Raw genomic sequence first — 22,885 nt, 5'->3', positions numbered from 1 at the left:
AACTGATGCCAGTGTGCAACGTTTGCTTACATTTAGCTTCACTCTGTCACTTTTGGGGCAGTATTTAGCCACAGTAGAGTTGCAACACACCATAGAATCTGAAGTTAGAAGTATCCATCAAGGAGGATCTCTGAAATATAAATGATAAAAAAGTTAAAATTTTCACACAAATGTCTCAAAGCAAATAGCTTCACTATATTCATGAGGCTCCTACGTTTTTGATAGAATTTTGTCTTCACTACCCTGAAGTACCTTGAAGTATAGTGCTCATGCCATACAAGCACCCAGTACTATCTTGGGCTGATATATTACAAGTAGCTTCAGGATAACTTTTGGTTAACTAAGAAGCCCTAAATATGAGTGATTATACTTTCTTCTACAGTGCTAAGCGTTCAAAGGTGAGCGCATTTATCAATCACGGAAAAAAAACACTAGATAGTGAGTGGAATATTTGTGTGAAGGTTACTGATATGATTTCTCCTGAAAGACTATATAGTAAATAGATCATAAAACAAATCAATACCTCGCATTGGGGTGGATTTACAAATAATGCTGACTCTTCAGTTTGTCAGACGAGCTTCCATCACCAGTTTATTCCAAGGCTGTATATATAGAAGGCTGTCAGGACACACCTTCGTCACCCAGCTGTCTCACGTTGCTGTACAAGACAATCCCTTGAAGATGAAGACTCTGGTAAGCACTGCTGGCTCCCTCACCCTACCTTATCTTATGATATCTAGCTAGATGATTGCCCTACCCACTGATCAATATGTGCACGCTTGACACGTGACTGACTGCTCCAACCCTCCTATCATGCATAGGTTTGTAGGTAACTTTCAGCCTGATACCTTACTGACTTTATCTTACAAGCCTTTCACAGTAGAACCTACCCAAGCCCCAGTGGGATTTCAGAGATGAGCCATCAATGTGACCCACTCAACTAAGGACTGAATTGGAAACCAGAATTATCCCTACACATTTTTTCAAAACTGTCCCTCACTACAGGTAGCTGCAGCTAGAATGGACCAGATGCCCTGGAAGGCGTTTATGAGTCCTAGCCACCCATCCAGCCTGAAAGCATCTCTCTGGCCTGCAGGCTACCTGGAAAATAACAAACGGTCAGTGCATTAGTGATTGTGCCAAAATCCTACTGGCCTCCCTCAGAATAGACTTTAACATCACCAACTACCCCGGGCTTGTTGAGAAATCCCGTGATTTTGTATTAAACTATCCTGGCTATTTTCAGAGATGAAAAAGCAAATCAGTAGACAAAGTTGTAGCTACATGTTTCTTCGTCATGTGGTAGCACCCCCTATACATATTTTGGACCATATTTACAAGGCACTTGCACCACATTTGTGTCACTTTTTGTGACTCATCGGCAGCGCATAACACTAAATCATATTTATGTGCCAAGCAAAGCCCTCTGCGTGGTTGGAATAGCCTCATAAATGTAGAGTAAGGCAAGGCAGCCCAAATTGTTCTGTTGCCTTACTCTGATCTAAGGAGGTGTAGAATGGGCATTGCGGTGGGTGTCCAATGCAATGGCCATGGATTTTGACGTATGCCAAGATTTACAAGACCTTGCAACTCCCCAGCACACATAGAAGGAGGAAAAAGCCTCCCAGGACTGTTTTTGTACAGGAAAGTGACCCTTGCAGCACATAAACAATCCTGCATGCAATGCAGACACTCTTGTTCCATGGGGCAAGGGTTCCTGCGTTGGCTCTAGGCTGCCGAAACTGCAACAGCACAGGAGTGAAAAGCAGAAATGTACCATATGCCATGAAGACGAAATTGGGGGTGGTGAGATGCACACCTATTTTTTTTTTCTTCCATTTCATTCTTTCATGTTTTTATCCAAGTTTAAACTGATTCCACTTTCATGGCGTGCAAACTTGTTCTGTGCTTTGCCTCTTGCGCTGCATTCAAAACAAATCTAAGGGGAAACCATACCTGGTTCCACCAAGCTGCACTGCCTTTTCCCAGTATGAATCCAATGAATTAAATTCCACCAATATTTTAACTCTTATTTTTTCTACTTTTTTATGCAACTATTTCTCTTATCTTTTTTTCGATTATTCCTTCAATTCATTATATCCATGGCAATTACTTTCATGTGATTAAAACAAACTCCAAGACACAGGTTGGCTCCACATGTCATAATATTTATTAAAATGTATTTCGGGAAGCCACGTTGATGAATTGAAGGAATAATCGAAAGAAAGAGAAGAGAAATAGTTGCATAAAAAAGTAGAAAAAAGATTTACAAATATTGGTGGGATTTAATTCATTGGATTCATACTGGGAAAAGGCAGTGCAATATGCCATGAAGACAGCATATTCCTGCACTTTCCCTTTGATGCAGGATAGTGCAGCAAGGTGACTTGCTGCACCGCCCTGCGCCAAACACTCGTAAAACTGCTCCTTTGTGTTTATATCAAGTCTAGTAACATCACCATCAATTGCGGCATGATTACAATTCAGTAAACTAAGCACCAGAGGTTTGACCAAGATACAGAGAATCATTCAGAGAGTTAATTCCTGAACTGCCCCAACATTGACACTTGGTGCATATTTACGAGCTCCTTGCACCACTGTTGCATCACTTTTTGTGATACAAAGGCGGTGCAAACCACCAAATCATATTTTCATGGGCATTGCAGTGGGTGTTCCCACGCAACACCCATGGATTTTGACCATATTTTGAAGACCATGTAACCCTAGGGATTCACCAACACCTTACACTTCCCCAAGGGAGATACAACAAGGAAACATAACTTTATTTTCCTTTGTTTTTCCTCTTTCTATGTGTGCTGCATTCTGCAGAGAAAGAGAAAAAAACCTCCCAGAATTATTTTTGTGAAGGAACGTGCCCTCTCCTTCAGAAAAACAATCCTGCATGCAAAGCATGCACCTTAGCATCGCTGGTGCAAGGGTGCCTGCGTTGGCGTTAGGCTGCCGAGACGGCCCCATTGATACAGTGCATTTCTGCTGTTTCAATTTGATGCAGGCCAGCACAGTAAGGTGACTTGCGGTTCTGCCTTGCACCAAACCACCATAAATATACCCTTGAGTCATTAACTACAGATTGCATGGGTTACTACGTATCTCACATATTTAACTTTTTTATTGTAGATCCTGGCCATTGCTCTTCTGGGAGTCTTCAAGACAGAGGCAGCCCCAAATGAGGTAAGTCACCTTGCAAATATGTTGTTTGTGAGAAATGCCGATCTACCATTAGACAAATTCAATGATTATAGATGACGCAATGCCAAATCAACTGCAAAGATTTTCAGAGGACCAGGAAAATTTAATTTTTACCATTCAGGTGCTCCCTTTCACCTACTAACAAAGCCTTTATTGAGGACTTGTTTTTGCAATGTAGCTCCTTCTCCTGGTTATTTGTGTTGCCTCAAAAAGCAGCTGCTTGCAGTGGCCGTAAGTAGCACTGGCACACGCCACCATGACCTAACTCTGTCACTAAGTCACTGTCCTTCTGCACTTTTCTCTCTCTCTGCATCTCTCTCTCTCTATGGATCTTTCAGGCTTGGCTCAATGACCTAGCAACAGGGCCCAGTAAGGGGTTGACTGGAAGGCAGAAGGCATCCGATGTGTCAGATCCAACTTAATATTTTTTTGAGTCCCTTGACGAGGGACACAAAGACTTAAACGTGCTAAAAAATACAACATACATAGAAGGCTTCCTGGACTGTCGCCCCACATACACAATGGTTATAATCCTGTAGGAAAGCTATCCGTAAGGTTACACACGTCTTACAGACTTAAACAGGTCTCTAAACTTTCTTTCCAGTTACAGATAGTGTACATGTTCAAACATCTAACGAAATATCTGCCTCACATGTTCCACTGATCTCTTAGGTCTTAGACAACAATACTATTCCATTGGTAACGGAGGTTTTAAAACCAGAGGTCTCATAGAGAAACCTTTGCCCTCGTGTTGTGTAGTGGTCACTGGTTCATGCCGCTCACAACAGAGCCACTCATCACACTTAGGTATCAGACAACAAAGTTCTCACCCAGGTTATACAGAACTCATGGATTAATGCATTTGACAGCAGAGCCTTCCTCTAGGTTAGGAAAATGTTGCATGTCCAGGCATGTAAGAGCAAAGCTGTCCCTTTGTTTGCACTGATCATACATGGTCAAAACTAGGTTAACAGCTATCCCTCAGGGTAAACAGATCTTGCACATGTAGGCGGTTGCTAGATAAGCTATCTCTTGGGTTACTTACAACTCACAGGCTCTGGCCTCTGACAACAGTTCTATCCTTTGTAAGTAAGTAAGTAAATCTTTATTGCTCAGTTAATTAAAACCATTGCAATCAGTAGCATATAATACAAAAAATACCAAATGATTTGGTGCCACCGTTTTTATAAATACTATTTTTTTTTAATAAAAGAGCATTAAAACAAGTTTCATGTGGCTAAAATGTGCTTTCAGAAGAGGTTAAGCTTCTTTCGCGCTGTGCGTAGATCAAAGATAGCGAAAGTCCTTTATGTGGCCTGAAGTGACTGTGTTAAAAGTCTTGCACCTGCGTGGTCTTGAGCCAGTTTTAAGCAGCACTGTCGGGTTAGATTAACGCTTGTAAGCTTGGTTTTCGAGGGAGCCTTATGGTTCGTTGCAGACTGTTTTGTTATGTGCAAACTTGCATTCGGGTGGTTGTTCCTTGCCCATGCTGAGTGAGTAATTCTGTCCTTCTTGTTTCATTTGCTCTTTCTCCAGAAATTTGACAAGATGGCTTCCTAGTTGAGTGTTTTTGCTATCAACGCATGCCTTGACCGCCTGACGGCATGTTCTTATTTCTAACTTCTTTAGGAATGGTTTTAGATGGTATCTGCGCTCTATGTCCAGACCTTTGCAGGTGCATATTAAATGGACGATGTCCTCTTTTGAATTCCCGCATATTCTGCAGTTCGTTGTCCTTTGGGGCCTTTTCCATGGGGGGATGGTTTTGTGACGAATTATGCCCAGCCGTAGGCGTATAAGCTTCTCCTTTGTGCGCCGAGTGAACCTGACTCCTTAATAGCTTTGGCAGGAGCTACTGGTGTAGTTATATCCTTTGGGTTGCAGAACTCAAAGAGGTTGAGGCACATGATAGACAAAACTATCCCTCAGTTTACATAGATTTCACGAATTCATGCTTATGACAACAGAGCTGCGCCCTTAGACAATACAAAGATCTTACAGATGCAGGTATCTAACAGAAAAGATAATTTTCATTGTAGAATGATACTACAGGCACAGGCATCAGGCAGAAAATATATTACCCAATGTACAAAGATCTAACAAACTAAAAACTCATACATAAAAATGATCAATCATATTACCAACAATTTACAGCTAACTCCTTCTCGGCTGAGCATATCTTACAAATATAGCATTAGGCTGGTTGACTCTATTAATACCTATCCACCCGATTGTGCAATAAGCGAGCAAGTCTGACCCTTTGGGTTGTAGGCACAAGTGTGCATGGACCTGGAAGAGAGCTTTGCGTCGATTTTTCAAGAAATTGCCTTCTCTACAGGTAATGCAACTGAGGGCAGAAGAAGACGTGAAGAGAATGTCTAACGTTTGGAAGAAATGGATCTCTGGTTTTGCCCAGATTTTTCCTTGAACTCATAGGCACAGAACTCTCAGCAGCAGCAAACACGTTGCAGAAACAGCAATCCTTTGTCAAAACGACTGCAAACCTCCACTGTCTGTCTGTCTGTCTGTCCACTCTTGCATATAACATCATCATACAGCTTTTGAATTCCAATATTTTGAAGATAATTCCCTTTAGAAAGAAAGAAAGCATTCCTAGAAGTAAGGCGATTGCTTGTAATTATTCTATTGTAACCGTCCAGTTGATCAGCTAAATGAAATTATAGTTCAATGTTCAGTTTGATTTTTGTCAACCAATTCCTTAAACCTGCAAACCAAAACAGTTAACATCGTTTACGCAGTGACTGATAAAATGGGAAATAAAAAGTGAGTTTGCTCTCCTTAGCTGTTTACAGTAGGAATTGGGTGAAATAAAGAATACACACACTTTCACTTATTTATTTTAGAGTGCTATTTTTAATTTGTACAATATGTAACTTGTATCCTCGTCGGAGCACCTCAGGATTGATGTAAACTAACAGGTATTTTTTTTAGTTTTTGGAGAGCCAACCTTTCATGTTCAGTACACAGAGAGTAGGCTGTAATTTAGCCCCCTTGAAAATATTGGGCCATATTATCAAGGCCCGGTGTTAAAATTATCCATGTTACGGTGTTAACATGGGCTTCTACGGGAATTAACAAGGGCGTATTATCAAGCCCATTATCGCTGTTTTATCTGCAGTTTCCTGCCGGTAAAACGGCGATAATTTTAACACCGGGCCTTGATAATATGGCCCGACGTCTTTCTTAGTTGAGTCCCCTTCAGCCATTGGATGTGTATATATTGCCAATCAGAGTGTATATCCTCACTCATGCTATTGCCTGGTTACATACTTCTGCGTCCTAGGAAGTGAGTCCATTCAAATGCAGTAGGATCTATTTAATCCTTGAAAATTCAATAATTTATCATATTCATGAATTGTATAAAAAAGAAATTATTTTTGATTCAGTTTTTGACAAAAAGGCAAATGAGTTGCTAGGGTCGCCATTCGAGGCTCAACTATTTGTCAGTCCTAGCACCCAGGTTCACATGTCAGTCCGCCAATAAGATTCAAGGCACCCAGCAACTCCATTTGGCTTTGGCAAGGCCAATAGGTCTGTCTTACAACTGAAAATGCCAGACAGTCGTATTAGCTTTGTAAAAGCTTGTTTTGAATTTTAACTCAATATTCAATGCAACAAAAAGTGTCACAATCCAAATGATTCATGCCTGCAGAAACAATCATGAAAGTGAAACAAAATGGTGCTTGGTATGATAAAGGCATGAAGGATTTATTAGGCATTGTCTTTTTATAAAGTAATGCACCAAGAGAAGGTAAAAGGTTTTTAGTAAACACCACATTGCACAAAGGCTAGGACAGCAGCAGTGCACACTTCACTCACGCACACAGAAGAGTCAGAGCACAGGGATATCCCATGAAGCCTCAGCCACAAACACAACAATCGCATCAGAAGCAGCAGAAGACACTCTTATTAGGGGGACCTCCCAACCATGGCTAGCAAGGATACAAGTGTTACCCCTGCTACCTGTTGCACCATATGTCGTATTCACAAAGATCTATGTGAACTGCTGTAACTATCACATGTACCGACCTGAAGGCATCACTTTGGCATGGAAAGGTCGCTTCTGTGTATTTGTCTCTTGATGCAATACATTGGTATTTGCCCTGCGGGCACTAACACAATTTATTCTGTCCACAGGCTATTAGAATCACCAACCCTTCATGGACAGTCGACAAAGAGAACAATGTCGTTAGCGTCAGCAACAACCTCGGATGGCAGTCGTGGGATGCTGTCCTGGACTACAAGACGGTACGTGTGCCAGATGGTGCTAAATGGGCATCTGTCAGAGGAAGACTGGCCATAATATACATGATAATATCCCCGACAAGGGAGGGCGATGCATGCATTTGTAAGCAAAATGTATCTTCTCCAACTAAAAACATTCCTCATGTTCAATGCAAGCAGTGGAGAATTAAGTTCCCCTACTTGATTTCAAGGTTTGCCGTTTATCTGCTCCTAGATGTAGAAATGTAGGCTATACAGGGATGTGCATATTGCCTACTGACCACTGTCTCGCAGAAAAGCTAGTGTTATGTCATTTATGTGTTTTTGCTTTCCAGGGCTTTCTCGCCACCAGAATCTTCTCCAGGAAGGCCTGTGTTGTGACCCCGCTGAGCAAAACTGAATTCCCAAGTGCAGAGCTATTCCCCGAGCAGGTAAGAAAGGGCAGAACCTGGATGCTTGTCTGAGCATCTCCCACAGGTGTCTTGTGTGCTGGACGAGCAATAGGGGTGGCTTTGCACATCATCAGAGGTGTCCTCAGTTATAACTTCCTGACATGGTCAGGCCAAATCATGTTTTTCTTTTATTCTTCATCATTCAGCTGACATGTGTTCCACTCTTGTCAAGAAGTTGTCAACCTTAACCAGGTCGCGAATTAAGTTCAAAATAAAAGTTAATGTCAAGAAAGTAAATGCCTTTGTGGCTTTGTTGTAGGCCACACAACCCATTGGCCAATGGGAAGTTGGCAATGTCATGTCTGTCACCTCAGTATGAGAAGACTGGCACAATATTGACTTTTATTTTGAGCTTTCTTGAAGCCCTGAATAAGCTCAGTATCTTCCTCGCTGCAAAGAAACTCGTGTCAGGTGAGTGCAATATTAAGAAGATTATAAGAAAAACATATAATGTGAATTGACCTTCATTTATGTTCCTAAAAACTACTCTAATCTTGCTCTGAACTACTCATGATTCTTTTCTTGAAGTGAAATCTGGGTGCGAGGTCAAGCCTATAGGCACCTTAAATAGCACCCAATCAATATTAGATATCTATCTACAAAGCTATTGGAAACTGTCAAGCCAACTTAACGTTCCTATTTTCCTTTTGGACTGGATGTGTGGAGAAAGACTACTGGGTGCAGTAGATAATCTTTCCTTATTGATCAATTTACCTCTGATAAACAACCTGTATCTCTGCTGGTCAAGGCAATCCTGTTCAGCACCAGTCATATATGATTTTTTAAATTTATTTATAAACATTGGTAGTACACAAAAAGACAAAACAATCACCACAGGCACAAATAAGCGCACAACACATGAGAAATGTTCAGAACTGAAATTTGTATAGGTGAATGTTTAGCAGTGTTATTCAGTCAAGACCAAGAGTGTGGCTTTCAGGGTTTTCATGAAGACAAGCAGTGATGAAAGGACCTGATGTGGGCTTCAGGTTGTTTTGTGGCCGAGAGCTTGGCTGAAAAGCAAGAATCACTTTTGTGAGATCCAAGGATCACTGGGGATCCAGGGTAATAACTATAACAAAAAGCACACTGGTCATAGTAACAATACTTTAGATTCAAAGAACCAAATGGTGAATAAAATGTATTCAAAGGAGTTTATGAAAAACAATTTCAAGACACATAGCGGCACAGCAAATATTGGTGCATAATAAATGTGCTTGGTTCTCTTGTTTTTTGGTAGAGTTGGAAGTCATGGCTTTGCTCACTAGGTAATTGCCGATCAGTCACACGATCCAGAATGTATTTCACTTTTGCACTTTAGACAATGGAGTATGTGGAGTGTGGGATCATTTTTTTTTTTTTTAAATATTTTTTATTGAGTTTTCCCCCTTTTTTTCCCCATAACATGTACAGAGCACAAGGACAATGAGGTTATACATAATTCATATATAACAGTAATTATTTCATACGGAGAGCATCTTTTTAAAGTTACGATCTTGAATTCAGTCCCATTAATCAGAGAAAATATAATCAAACTATAATTAATTTCAGAGGCACAGAGAGTACAGTGATAAGTAAGACCAGAAAAAAAAGAAAAAGAAAAAGAAAAAAGAGAGTTAAATATATAAGAGAAGAGAAAAGAAGAGAAGTAGCATAGTAATCAAATATCTGTCATCTAACATTCCCTTCTTTCCATCGTGTAATCGGATCCCAGATTTGTACACCCAACATTCTTCCCTTCTTCCCCTTCCTTGCATATATAGCAATTTCTAACTTATATATTGACAGTAATTTGGCCAACCACTGATGAAACGTCGGAGGGAGGGGATCAAGCCATGCAGAGGCTATACATAATCGCAAAACTGCCATTGCCAAAAATATAAAACTTCCATCCCTTATCTGCCCCTCTGCTTCAACTCCTAATAGCATTATTGATGAAGTTAATACAATATCAAATCCTAATGAATTATTTACAAAGTGTGGGATCAATGTGATCTTTTAGGCCAACACCAATTATGGCAGATGCAGAATGAATCTTCTGCAGTTTGGACCTGGTAGTCGCTGAGGCTCCATGTAAGACATACAAATCATCAATTTTCAAGTTGACTAATGGACTTAAAGCTGCTGCACAGAGTTTGGGATTGGTGAAGGGGCAGGTTTTAACGGGAAGAATGCACTTTTGGTATTAATACTGTTGTAAGGTGACATGCTCTGGTAACTGCTGAATTAGACTCCAGTGACAGTGAAGTAGTGGTTTATCAGACGGTAACAACAGTGATTGAGGCCCACATGCATCATTGTGACATTTTGCACTTCCTAATTTGCGAAAAATAAGGAATCGCAAATTAAGAAGTGCAAAATGCTATGCATCATTATTTTCGGTATTCATTTGTGATTCGGTAAAAATCGCAATTTTTACCGAATCCCAAATGAATACCGAATTCTTAAGTTAATTTTCGCAATTCCCATTGATTCCTATGGGCCAAAAGGCCCATAGGAGTCAATGGGAAGGCATTAGCAAATTGCGAGTGGCACTTTGAAAATTTCATGGGTGCAGGGGGGGGTCCAAAGGACCCCCCATGCACCCCTGAAATGTATTTTTCGCATCATGTTTCACACACACATGTCCTAAGGACATGTGTGTGTGAAACATGAATGTTGAAAAAAAAACATTTTCAGCATTTTAAACACTTTTTCCAAATTTACCGAGTGGTTCAACCACTCGGTAAATTTGGCACCCTAATTGCGAATTTACACTTTGAAAAGTAATGATGCATTGCTTTTAAGAAATCGCACATCTGCGACTTCTTAAAAGCACCCGCAATTTTAGAACTCGCAAAAATGTTACGAATTCTAAAATTGCTTCATGCATCCCAAAAAGCACTTTTGCATTCGCAAACGGCCGATTTTAAGGAATCGCACCGTTTGCGACTACAAAAATGCTTGATGCATGTGGGCCATAGTGTCAGTGACTTTCTTGAAGTTTCTGTTCAGTAGAGAAGATGTTTATTTAATTTATGGGTGGCAGTAGACTCTGATGAGATCACACCACCTTTGAGCCGGCTTATGGAGGCAATCCACTGTGACGGATTGAGGAATTAATGCATATAAATACATATGTATTACCCAGTGGCGGTTGCCACTGGGTAGTTACAATTAGGACCATGTTTCCTTAGGAAATGGATTTTTGGGTTTCCTAACAACTTTTGCGCCATTTGATGAATCTTTGTAAAACTTTTTTTTAAAAACTCCCATGCACCTCAACTTATTCCTGGAAAGGTCCATCAAGCAAGGGCCGGAAAAAAGTACAGAGGTCCCAAAAACACATTTTTCCCATGCAATCTTATATATGAAACTTTAACAGCAATACTGCAAACACAGCTGAATGGAACTACTCCATTGATACAGAAAGTGTGCTTTCTGTGGTTTGGTGTAAATCTGTTAAGCAGTTTTAAAGAAGTGAAGGTTGAAGATGTATGTATATTTCATGCCGCAGAGGGTCCACCCACCAGACAGATTGAAAGGTAAGATCTGATTGGCTGCCACAACAAACATGTTGCAGCAGCTATTATAGGATTAAGGACTCAGTACCCTATCTTGAAAACATTCTTTTAATAAAAGGGGATGCTAGTTATTGTTACTTTAGGGCACAAGTTATAGTTACCTGAGATAATTATAACTAGTGAACCTCAGTGGTTTTGTTAGTTCATAATGTTCTTCTTAAACTGACATTTTCACCTAACTCTTTCATAGTTGCTCATTATACGGGCTCATTGATAATCATAATATACATAATTTAAAAAAGCCCATTAATTCATGTTTATTTACAATTTTATTCTTTTCTGAGAACAATTGATTTTTCATTGTCTCAACTTGTTTTCTCAATTCCCTTTATGCATTAATTCATGCATAACTAATCATGACCTTGTGCTTTCCTTTATCTACATTGTTTACTTTCCATCTCTGTGCAAAAATAGATATGTTGAGTCTTTGATACAAATGTGACGCACATTTAGTCTGTATCCAATTCTTCTCCAAAGAGAAATACTGGGCAAGTGCCCTCACTCGAAGTCTAATTCAAGGTAGAATCTATTACTTCATAGTCTAACCGATGTTCTGCCAAAAAATGTAGACCAATAAAATATTAATAATGCTTATCAATGGTTATTTATAAGAATATATATCTATGTTACATATTTCGACACTCTAAAATATTTACTACTTTTAAAAAGAATCAGAAAATGTATCTTGGACAAATTACACAAAAACTTCAAGTATTCCCTTTAAAGTGCAAGTGCTTCTCAAGAATTATCTCAGATAGTACAAGATGTTTTTTGTAAAGTGTTAATGTGCCATAGTACTTCCTATATTCAATCAATCAATCAAATTCTTTATTTCGGTTATATAAACCATAAAAGATACATAAAACAATTACTTCCAAGTTCAGATTGTGTGGTACAAAAAGAATCTAGCGTATCGATGTCTACAAGGAAAGTGTAAAGGTAATTAGTGAATTAATATAGCCCATTTGTTAAAAACATAAATATAGTTTTAAATAAATCTAAAAAGGCATGAAGGTTAAAAAGAGGATATTACAAATGTTTAAAACATATTTCATGGCCTGTTTCATTGTGTTCAAAACAGTTTAGCAGGTTCTCCCTGTTCTATCTCTCCGCCCATGTAGCATGCTCATGACAGATAGAGCCCTGAGGCACCCCATGGGGTAAGCTATGTATGTCAGAGCTGGCAGTTACAGAAACGATTTGGAAGGTACGGTTATCCAGGTAGGAAATTAGCCATTTTAACGCTGAGCCACAGGTGCTGAGTGACTTTAGCATTTTTACAAGTATTGAGTGGGATACTGTGTTGAACGCCACACTCGGGTCTTATAGTATATGTGCGACAGTATCACCAGCACCCAGATGTTGCCACAGCCTTTCCATGTAGGGTGACCAACCGTCCGTAAATTTCACGGACAGTCCGTAATTTTGGCCGTCTGTCCGTTGTCCGTGAAGGATTCTTTAACGGACGCCATTTGTCCGTAATTTTAACCAGGCGCAGCTTCCACCCACCTCCCTTCTTGACACCGATACTATTTCAAAGCTCAGACACCCAGCAGCATTGGAGGCACAGCGGGATGGCAGCCCTGACACCTCCAGCTTACTGGTATTGACACCCTCTGAGGCGGAAGCCGGAGGATAGCTGCTCGCACTTCTTTTTAAAAACTTTTGATTTGTTTGTTACACTCTTTTAAAAACTGCTCGTGTTTCCTTGTTGCCAGGCTAGCACTTCACCTACAGCGGACCTAGCGCTGTCAGGTGTTTCAGTCTAATTCAGTCTCCTCACGAACGCTAAACCCTCGTGACACGAGGCCACGCCCCCTGGCAGGACACGCCCACAACCTCCGCCTATAAGACTGCGCCGACCAATTGCGCGTCTTACTGGTATTGACACCCTCTGAGGCGGAAGCCGGAGGATAGCTGCTCGCACTTCTTTTTAAAAACTTTTGATTTGTTTGTTACACTCTTTTAAAAACTGCTCGTGTTTCCTTGTTGCCAGGCTAGCACTTCACCTACAGCGGACCTAGCGCTGTCAGGTGTTTCAGTCTAATTCAGTCTCCTCACGAACGCTAAACCCTCGTGACACGAGGCCACGCCCCCTGGCAGGACACGTCCACAACCTCCGCCTATAAGACTGCGCCGACCAATTGCGCGTCTTACTGGTATTGACACCCTCTGAGGCGGAAGCCGGAGGATAGCTGCTCGCACTTCTTTTTAAAAACTTTTGATTTGTTTGTTACACTCTTTTAAAAACTGCTCGTGTTTCCTTGTTGCCAGGCTAGCACTTCACCTACAGCGGACCTAGCGCTGTCAGGTGTTTCAGTCTAATTCAGTCTCCTCACGAACGCTAAACCCTCGTGACACGAGGCCACGCCCCCTGGCAGGACACGCCCACAACCTCCGCCTCAAATGTGCCTCCAGCGCAAGCGCAGCGGACGAGCGCAGCGGGAGCGCCGTTTGCGCGCCGAAGGCGCGCCTAAGGCAAGCCGGTCTGCGCCCGTCCGCGCCAAGACCGCGACAGGCGCAGGACACTCTGCCCCCGGTCCCCTTACTATGTGTTACAATGCCAATTCGCTAAAAATGTTACGCAGCAATTCGCCTTGTACCTGTAAAGTCGACATCTACACCACCACGGGGCCTTTTAGCTGCAGGCATTGCAGATGGACCTCCTCCCCAGCCATGACCCCCGCCCCACTGATCAACCTCGGGGAAAAAATCCCACCCTTCATCGGAGGGCTGATCAACGCAAGATCCATGACTTGCCACAGCCAAGACATAACTGATCTCATTCAGGAATCAAACATCGACTGTCTTTTCATAACAGAGACCTGGCTTACGAACAACAGTAACCCTGATCTAGCCACTGCCCTCCCACAAGGATACTCCATATACAGGCAAGACAGACCAAAGGGGCGAGGAGGAGGTGTAGCCCTCCTACTACGAAACCCCTTCAAATGCCACACCTTTACCCTCGACTCACTAAAGGGCGCCGAATCCCTAGGATTCTCCATCAAACTCAACGAGTCCACCTCTTTCTCAGGAGGACTTATATATCGTCCACCAGGTACCGCCACCAAATTTTTAGACTCCCTTAGTGACACCCTCGGACAACTTCTAATCAGATACCCGCATGTCACCATGCTGGGTGATTTTAACTTGCACCTCGACTCCACAGAGGACGCGCAAACACTTAACTTCCATCAAACACTGGAGATCTTCAACCTCCAACAAAAGGTCAAGGAACCCACCCACCGAGCGGGACACACCTTAGATGGGATTTGTACCAATCTCCCCTCTTTAGAAACTCACACTCCAGTACCACACATCTGGACTGACCACAATTTTATCCCATTTCTCATCAGAACCCCGCAGCATATAAACGCAACTAAACCTTGCCCTCTTCCAGAGAACCAGGTCAACTGGAAAAAGGTAGAAGAAGCCTTCAAACTTAACCCCATCTCTGAGTCCCAAACCCCCATTATGTTGGGAGATGTAGAACAAGACTCACAATCCTTCCACAACTGGATATCCCACGAAATTAAAATCCGTGCCCCGCCCAAGCGCACCAAGAGAAATGATACAAAATCTAAAACTAAAACTAATGCCCCTTGGTTCACACCAGAAGTAGCCAAGGCGCACTTGCTCTGCAAAAAAGGAGAACGCAAATGGCGGAAAACATATGACAACATTGACAGGAGATCCTATATCCTATTAAGGAAAAGTTATCACTCGACTATAAAAAACGCCAAAAAAGATTTTTTCACCAGAACCATCAATAACGCAAAACAAAAGCAAAAAACTCTGTTTGCAATAGTGAGATCCTTTACCCATCCTGCAGCTCTACAGTTTGAAATACCCCCCTCTCAAGATCTCTGCGACAAAATAGCAGATTTCTTTGAAGAGAAAATCCATCTGATTCAGAAGGATTTCCCCACATACCAACGATCCCAGCCCCCAGTTAGACAGGAACCAGAAGACTATACTCCGGTTCATCTAAGGTCCTTCTCACAGGTCACTCTTGCTCAATCTAAGGAAGTCATCCTAGCATGCAAATCAGGCTCTCCCTCCGATTCTTGTCCTCCTAGCATCCTACATCAACTGATCGACACTGTCAATCCCATCATCAATGAAATAGTCAATACTTCCCTCAGGACTGGTATCGTCCCTAGTGCATGGAAAAATGGCACTGTTAAACCTCTGACGAAGAAACCTAACAAACCCCCTTCTGATCTGACCAACCTACGCCCTATCTCTCTCCTCCCAGTTTTGGGTAAAATCACAGAACAAATAGTCTACAGGGAACTTAAAGCCCACCTGGAAGCTAACAATATCCTCCACCCCCAACAATCAGGATTCCGTCCTCAGCACTCAACAGAAACAGCCCTGATCGAGTTGACTGACTCCTTAAAAACCCTCCAAGACCAAAGGAAAAACGCTGTACTGATTTTGTTGGACCTCACGGCAGCGTTCGACACTATCTCCCACCAAATACTCCTAGATCGACTTAAGGACATTGGCATCGCCGACCGGGCATTGGATTGGATAATATCCTTCCTTTCTGAAAGATCACAATCCGTGAAACTAGGACCCTTCAACTCCACAGAGAAAAAGATTCGATCAGGAGTCCCACAGGGCTCCGTTTTAAGCCCCCTGCTTTTTAATGTCTATCTCATACCCCTCATCTCCCTGATCGAATCATACGGTATCACAGTTACATCCTACGCCGACGATACCCAACTTATAGTCCCTCTAGAGGAGAACTCTACAAGTGCCGAACAAAATTTAACTAACTGCCTGAAAGAGGTCTTCCTGTGGTTGGAAACCAACCACCTCAAATGTAATACAGGGAAGACAGAAATCCTCCCCATAGGGAAAAACGTCAACTTCTGTCCCCACCTCTGGTGGCCAAAGGACTCCACAGCCCCCCCACAGACCGTCACCACTGCAAGAAACCTTGGCGTCACCTTCGACACTAACCTGTCCTTTGACCAGCATGTCAGGACTGTCGCAGGAAGCTGTTTCGGAATCATCAAATCCCTCAAAAAATTTTTTGATTTCCTTCCAATTGAAGCCAGAAAGACGGTTACCGTGGCACTAATCCTATCTCGCATAGATTACTGCAACGGCCTCCTGGCAGGTGTGAAGAAATCCACACTCAAAAAACTCCAGAGTGTCCAACACTCGGCGGCGAGGCTCGTGCTCAAACTCCCCAGAAGATCTTCAGCCGCGTCCGCCCTGAGAACCCTCCACTGGTTACCCCTGCACAAAAGGATCCTGTTCAAGATCCTAACCGTGGCTTTCCGGTCATTCAACCATATTGGTCCCAAGTACCTAGTTAAACGCTACCCCCACTATAATCCTCACAGGTCCCTGAGATCCTCCAACAACAACCTTCTAACACTAGTTAGGTTCAACCTAAAAACCAAAGGGGGTAAAACTCTTACCCACTTATCCTCCAAAGCATGGAACGCAATGCCCCAGCATCTGAGATCACTGACAAAGGAAAGCCAATTCAGGAAACAACTGAAAACATGGATCTTCAGCTTATCAGACGAGTATGTGCGGAACGCCATCTAATCCTGCCTTAAATTCTCCCACCTCCGCTCACCTTCCAGTTAGCGCCAGGATGCTTCTTCCGAAGCGACAGTCGCGCTTTATAAATACCGATTCCAATTCCAATTCCAATTCCATATACAGAATATTGTTTGCAATAAAGGTCCATAAACAATTCATCATGCGCTTTTGGATGCAACTGGGATAGTGGAACAATTCTTTACAGCTTCAATCCTACTGTGGCCCTTATAAAACTCGCAGCTAATAAAAATGTGCTTATACCAAAAACAATAACTTGCGCTGTGTCGGACCTTAATATTCTTTCCACTTCTTTGCAAGATCTAATACCTAAGTTTAATCAAATAGGTTTGATCCATTTTTTCCTTGGCTTAACATATGCGGAACAAAAGAATAAAATGTGCATATCATTTTCTATGGATTTGTCTAAACAAAGTGAGCACAGATCTTTGTCCTCACCTCCTGACTGGTGCATTCCCAAACCTGACGTAGCAGCATTTATATTCAATATTCCATATCTAAATTTCATGTATAACATTTTTGCCAATTGTGGACGTATCTCGTCCAGAAATGGCTCAACATTTGGTATATCCTTGAACAAGAGAAACCTAAACGTTAATGTCCGGTTCACTGTGCCATACAATGTGCTACTTTTAACAAAGGACCAGAAAGTAGTTTTTAACTGCTTCTTAGACGTTGATGTTATTGATGACGGGTCGTCCCAAAACTGGGAAAGACCTAACTTTTTCAGCCATGAACAGACATGCCGGAACCATAAGATAGTATTATTATTGTCCAGCTCCATGATTTCTTCTAGGCCTGCCTTATAGTGCACCAGATCCGGGGTAGACCACAATCTTACCCAAAATATCAGTGGTCGTAATATTATAAAGTAGTCGGTCCGCTTAACGTTTAAATCCAAATAAATTAGTACTAATGGTGTGCGTACGGGAAGATTTAAGAGCACCCTATAGAACTTGTTTTCCCTTACTTCAAAAATCTTAATACAATATGGGCCCCATATTTCAGCACCATATAGTGCAGCAGATTGGGCTTTATATTTAAATACCTCCAACACAGGAGATATGGCTCTTGAGAGACTGTTCCTGTATCTTTTCATTATTGGGGCTGAATTTTGAGTGAGAGCTAACTTACTTTTTTCTATTTGGGTCTTCCAAGACAATTTTGTTTCTAAAGATATACCCAAATAACTAAAGCTCTGTACATACTCCAGCTTTTGACCATTCAGAGCTAGATATTCCTGAAATGTTTTAAGGGGATTTATGGTCATATATTCAGTTTTATGTTCAAATATCACATTTTTCCATGTGAAAATATCACATTTTATTTACATGCAAATATCGCAGTTTTTTTAGGAAAATCTAAAAGTGCAAATATCGCATTTTTCTACGTGCAAATATCGCATTTTATTTACGTGCAAATATCGAATTTTTTTAGAAAAATCTAAAGCGTCAGTGCTTCACATTTAAATAATACAATATATCACAAAAAACAAGAAGAATGTAACCTAACAATAATGTTTATACTTCATTTATTCTTTGGCATAACAATTGGTCATATATATAGACATAAATTGGCTGAGTACATTGCTGATGTATTTCCATTGTCTTTCAAGTTCCTCTGATATAACATTTTCTAAAAACAATTAAAACAAACAAATTAATTTTCCTTCCTATGTTAATTGCACATGCAGATCCTCTTCCATGTTCAATCCATGGGGGTTTTATGTGTTAAACAGGAGTAAGTATTTCAATTCCAAATTTCTTAATTTACCTTCACGGTCACCACCTCTCGGATCTTTAGGAACCTGGTCTATTGCAAAATATACCAAGTCATTAATGTTACCTTTGTGTATTTCATTTATGTGCCTTGCTACCACATAGTTCTTATCATTATTTTTATAGCTCTCAAATGCTGTAGGATACGAAATGGACCATGTGAATTATGCTTCCTATATACATTTTAGGGCAAGAACATCTAAGAATATAAACCACAAAATCACTTTTACAGTTTAATGGATTTCTTATTTTCCATGGTCTATTCAACAAGGGAGACGTTACTTGCTGTTCGTATTTCCCATGTGGACACACCTTGCATTTATAACATTTGTGGAAGCCAGGGCTGACTTTCAACCACCCACATTTCTTTTTGACTTCCACGTTTGTTTTAAATAAGTCATCCCTCATTGACTTTGCTCTATTGAATGTTCTCATAGGTCGTTTAGAGACTTTCCCTTGTAATACTGGATCCTGCTTTACAAGGTACCAATCCCTACACAGGCTCTCTTTTACTTTTGCTTGGTATGCATTATAGCCCGTGATCATCCTTATCTGACCCTGAGAGCTTTTCAATTTAGCCGCTGTTCTTTCCTTATCAGGTTTCAATAAGTCAATTCTCTGGATACCAGTAACCTTTTCTTTTGCCTGTTTTAGTGTATCCTTCCTGTATTCTCTTTGCAAAAATCTCTCTGGTAATGCATCCTGGGCCTTCCTGGGCCTTCATTAAAGCGCCCTCCTCACTGCAGTTTCTTTTCATTCTTAAGTTCTCAGCATAGGGGATGCTCATGGATGGAAGCCTGTTGCGTGCAAAATAGCATTGCCCGCTGTCGGCTTCCTGTAAGTACGTGTTTCGATTGCTCCCTCAGAGATATACACCTCTAGGTCCAGGTAGGTTACACTAGTGTCACTAATATTCTCTGTTAATTTCAGATTTAGATCATTTACGTTGATGTTATCAATAAATGTTTGGCTGCCTCTCTTGATCCATTCCACACGATAAACAGATCATCAATAAATCTGATCCATCTTATGACATGAACTGTCCAGTCTCTGTCATATTCTAATCTGAGCACCTGCTCCTCCCACCAGCCCATAAGCAAAATAACATATACATACATATATATATATGTAATATATATGTATGTATATATATATTCACTGAAAAAACCATAGGTTAGAGACCATATATAGTTAGGAATTAGCATTTAAAAAACCTTGAAAATTCACTGAAAAAACCATAGGTTATAGACCATATATAGTTAGGGCTTAGCATTTAAAAAACCTTATTTTACTCACACAAAACCATTGAAATTCCATATATAGTTAGTTGCACTAACTATATATCGCGCACCCGCAATCCACTGCTGATGATGTCACATATTACATCATTCATGACATGGTCAGTGACATCACTGATGACATCACTGATGACATCTCAAATGACATCACTGATGACATCACTGATGACATCTCAAATGACATCACTGATGACATCATGACACACCAATACCAGTTACTACATACGCACTCACTGATTCCTACGTCTACACACACATTCACTCATTCACCCATACAATCACTCATACATACAGTCACTCATTATTACAACACTATCATAGGCACTCATACACCTATGCAGACACTCACACACTGCCACTCATCCATGGAGTTACTCACACACCTAGTCAGTCCTGTAAAGAATCAATCACACTTCCATTTCCTCATCTATACAGTTAAACACAGAACACCATACTTCAGTGACATCACTGATGACATCACTGATGACATCTCAAATGACATCACTGATGACATCTCAAATGACATCACTGATGACATCATGACACACCAATACCAGTTACTACATACGCACTCACTGATTCCTACGTCTACACACACATTCACTTATTCACCCATACAATCACTCATACATACAGTCACTCATTATTACAACACTATCATATGCACTCATACACCTAGTCAGTCCTGTGAAGAATCAATCACACTTCGATTTCCTCATCTATACAGTTAAACACAGAACACCATACATTTCACACATATACTAACACATACTTACTCTCTTATACAATCACTGATACAAGTACACATTGATATGCACAGAGTCACACACCTCCCAGCCAGCCACACACACACTCAGTCTTCCATACATCCACTCATTCTTCAATATGTAAAACATATTTAAACTTTACAAAAACACACAGACACTAGATGATGTCATCAGTGATGTCATTTGAGATGTCATCAGTGATGTCATCAGTGATGTCATTTGAGATGTCATCAGTGATGTCATCAGTGATGTCATTGACCATGTCATGAATGATGTAATATGTGACATCATCAGCAGTGGATTGCGGGTGCGCGATATATAGTTAGTGCAACTAACTATATATGGAATTTCAATGGTTTTGTGTGAGTAAAATAAGGTTTTTTAAATCCTAAGCCCTAACTATATATGGTCTATAACCTATGGTTTTTTCAGTGAATTTTCAAGGTTTTTTAAATGCTAATTCCTAACTATATATGGTCTCTAACCTATGGTTTTTTCAGTGAATTTCAATGGTTTTTTAATAGCAAATATCATAAGCTGTCGAATGTCAAGTACGTGGTAAGTAAAAACATTTTCGTGTTTATGCACACTGATCTGCTTTGAATGCTGCCCCCCCCTCCCCCTCATTTCTATTAGGAGTACTCTCTCTTTGCAGATAGTGAAGGGTAGTTAACGCAGGCCTTTGCCCCCGTTGTAATCCGTCGTGCCTGCTTCTCTCTCCATTTGATTGATTGTTATCCAAGCATTTACTGTTTTAGAATTGGTTCTCTTTGGTTCATTCTCTATTTACAAACAAGCACAGAGTCGCAATACTCTGTTTAGTCTTTGCAGATAGCGAAAAATCGTGTAAAAAAACAAAAGGAATCGAGCAAAATCAGTAGGCCACTAATGGGATCTCTTTTTGACCTCGCTAAAATAGAAACATTAGGAACAACCCCTCATGACAAACACGAAACTATTGAGATGAACTGAACTCCACACCATGATGGCTGCAATACAGCTCGGCTCCGCCACCCACCCCGCCCAAAATAACGATAAACTCTATGCAAATATTACAAATATATACAACACACCAGCAAAGTAACAGGGTAAAACATTTTATTAAACAACTATTTACATAACTATTTTATACTTTTTGTTGCCCGATCCGGCTAGCTCAATCGATCGAGCATTAAACTCATGCACTCTGATGGTTCAAAGTTTTGAGGAGTGCTTGTAACACTGTCTGAAGCCTATTTGCACTTGCTTCAGCTTCACTATTGTCAAAGTAAAGTGGGGACTGTTTGAGGACGTGACTGCATTTGTGAACAATGTAATGCGGTGCCACCCTGAACCGCTTGACGGAGGCCCCCGAGGGACGGTGTGATGGCGCGGACTCGGAGGGGGCGCTTGGCTCCGGCTCCCTCCCCAAGTCGTGTTCTCCTGGTGTAGCCTGAGATCGCCCCCGACATAGGTGGCCGGCTCCCGGGATCAAGCGGAACTTTTTGCCTTTTGGTAACTCTTCCATTCTTGACCTTGTCCCACAATCCGTTTCACCTAAAGACACGCTGTAGTGGGGCGCCCCTTTACCATTTCAGTTGCCATTCCGCCCGCTTTTGCTACACTGTGCCTCTTCCGCTATTAAGCTGTTTACCGCCCGCTCTTTCGACTACAGCGTCTCGCTCACCATGTAGTTGAGTTGCTCCCGCTCTTGCGGTGCAGCGATAGCCGGCTGCCACAGTACTCTCAAAATGGCGGCCGGCTCTTCAGATTTGGGCGTGGTCCACTAAAATTGCCCTGCGACACCTTGGAACTCGGACGCTTGTCTGCTAGAGATTGGGCTCCATTCTCGAAAGCGTCCCCTCAGCCTTGAAGATTCTACAAAAGTCTTGGGGGCCCCCGACTCCCGCAGGCTTCTGGTGGAGAGCGGCTAGCATTATTGCTCGTCGAATGGCCACGACGGAGCTACGAAATGGTGGTGCTCTCATGCTAACGCCAGCTTCA

General features: G+C 41.4%; 1 protein-coding gene across 1 annotated transcript in view; it reads left to right on the top strand.

Annotated features, from left to right (window-relative positions):
- Positions 1-579: 579 nt before the first annotated feature.
- LOC144791874 (gastrokine-1-like) overlaps positions 580-22,885 on the top strand; it is a 36,150-nt gene continuing 13,844 nt past the window's right edge. The window contains exons 1-4 of the mRNA XM_078666659.1: positions 580-693; positions 3,139-3,192; positions 7,369-7,479; positions 7,791-7,886. Coding sequence (XP_078522785.1) covers positions 682-693; positions 3,139-3,192; positions 7,369-7,479; positions 7,791-7,886 — 273 coding nt within the window. The 5' untranslated portion in view covers positions 580-681. The remainder of the gene's footprint in view (positions 694-3,138; positions 3,193-7,368; positions 7,480-7,790; positions 7,887-22,885) is intronic.

The sequence above is a fragment of the Lissotriton helveticus genome, chromosome 11, assembly GCF_964261635.1.
Source record: "Lissotriton helveticus chromosome 11, aLisHel1.1, whole genome shotgun sequence".
NCBI classification, from domain to species: domain Eukaryota; kingdom Metazoa; phylum Chordata; class Amphibia; order Caudata; family Salamandridae; genus Lissotriton; species Lissotriton helveticus.
The sequence above is the reverse complement of the archived record's forward strand: the minus strand, read 5'-3'. Positions and strand labels throughout refer to the sequence as shown.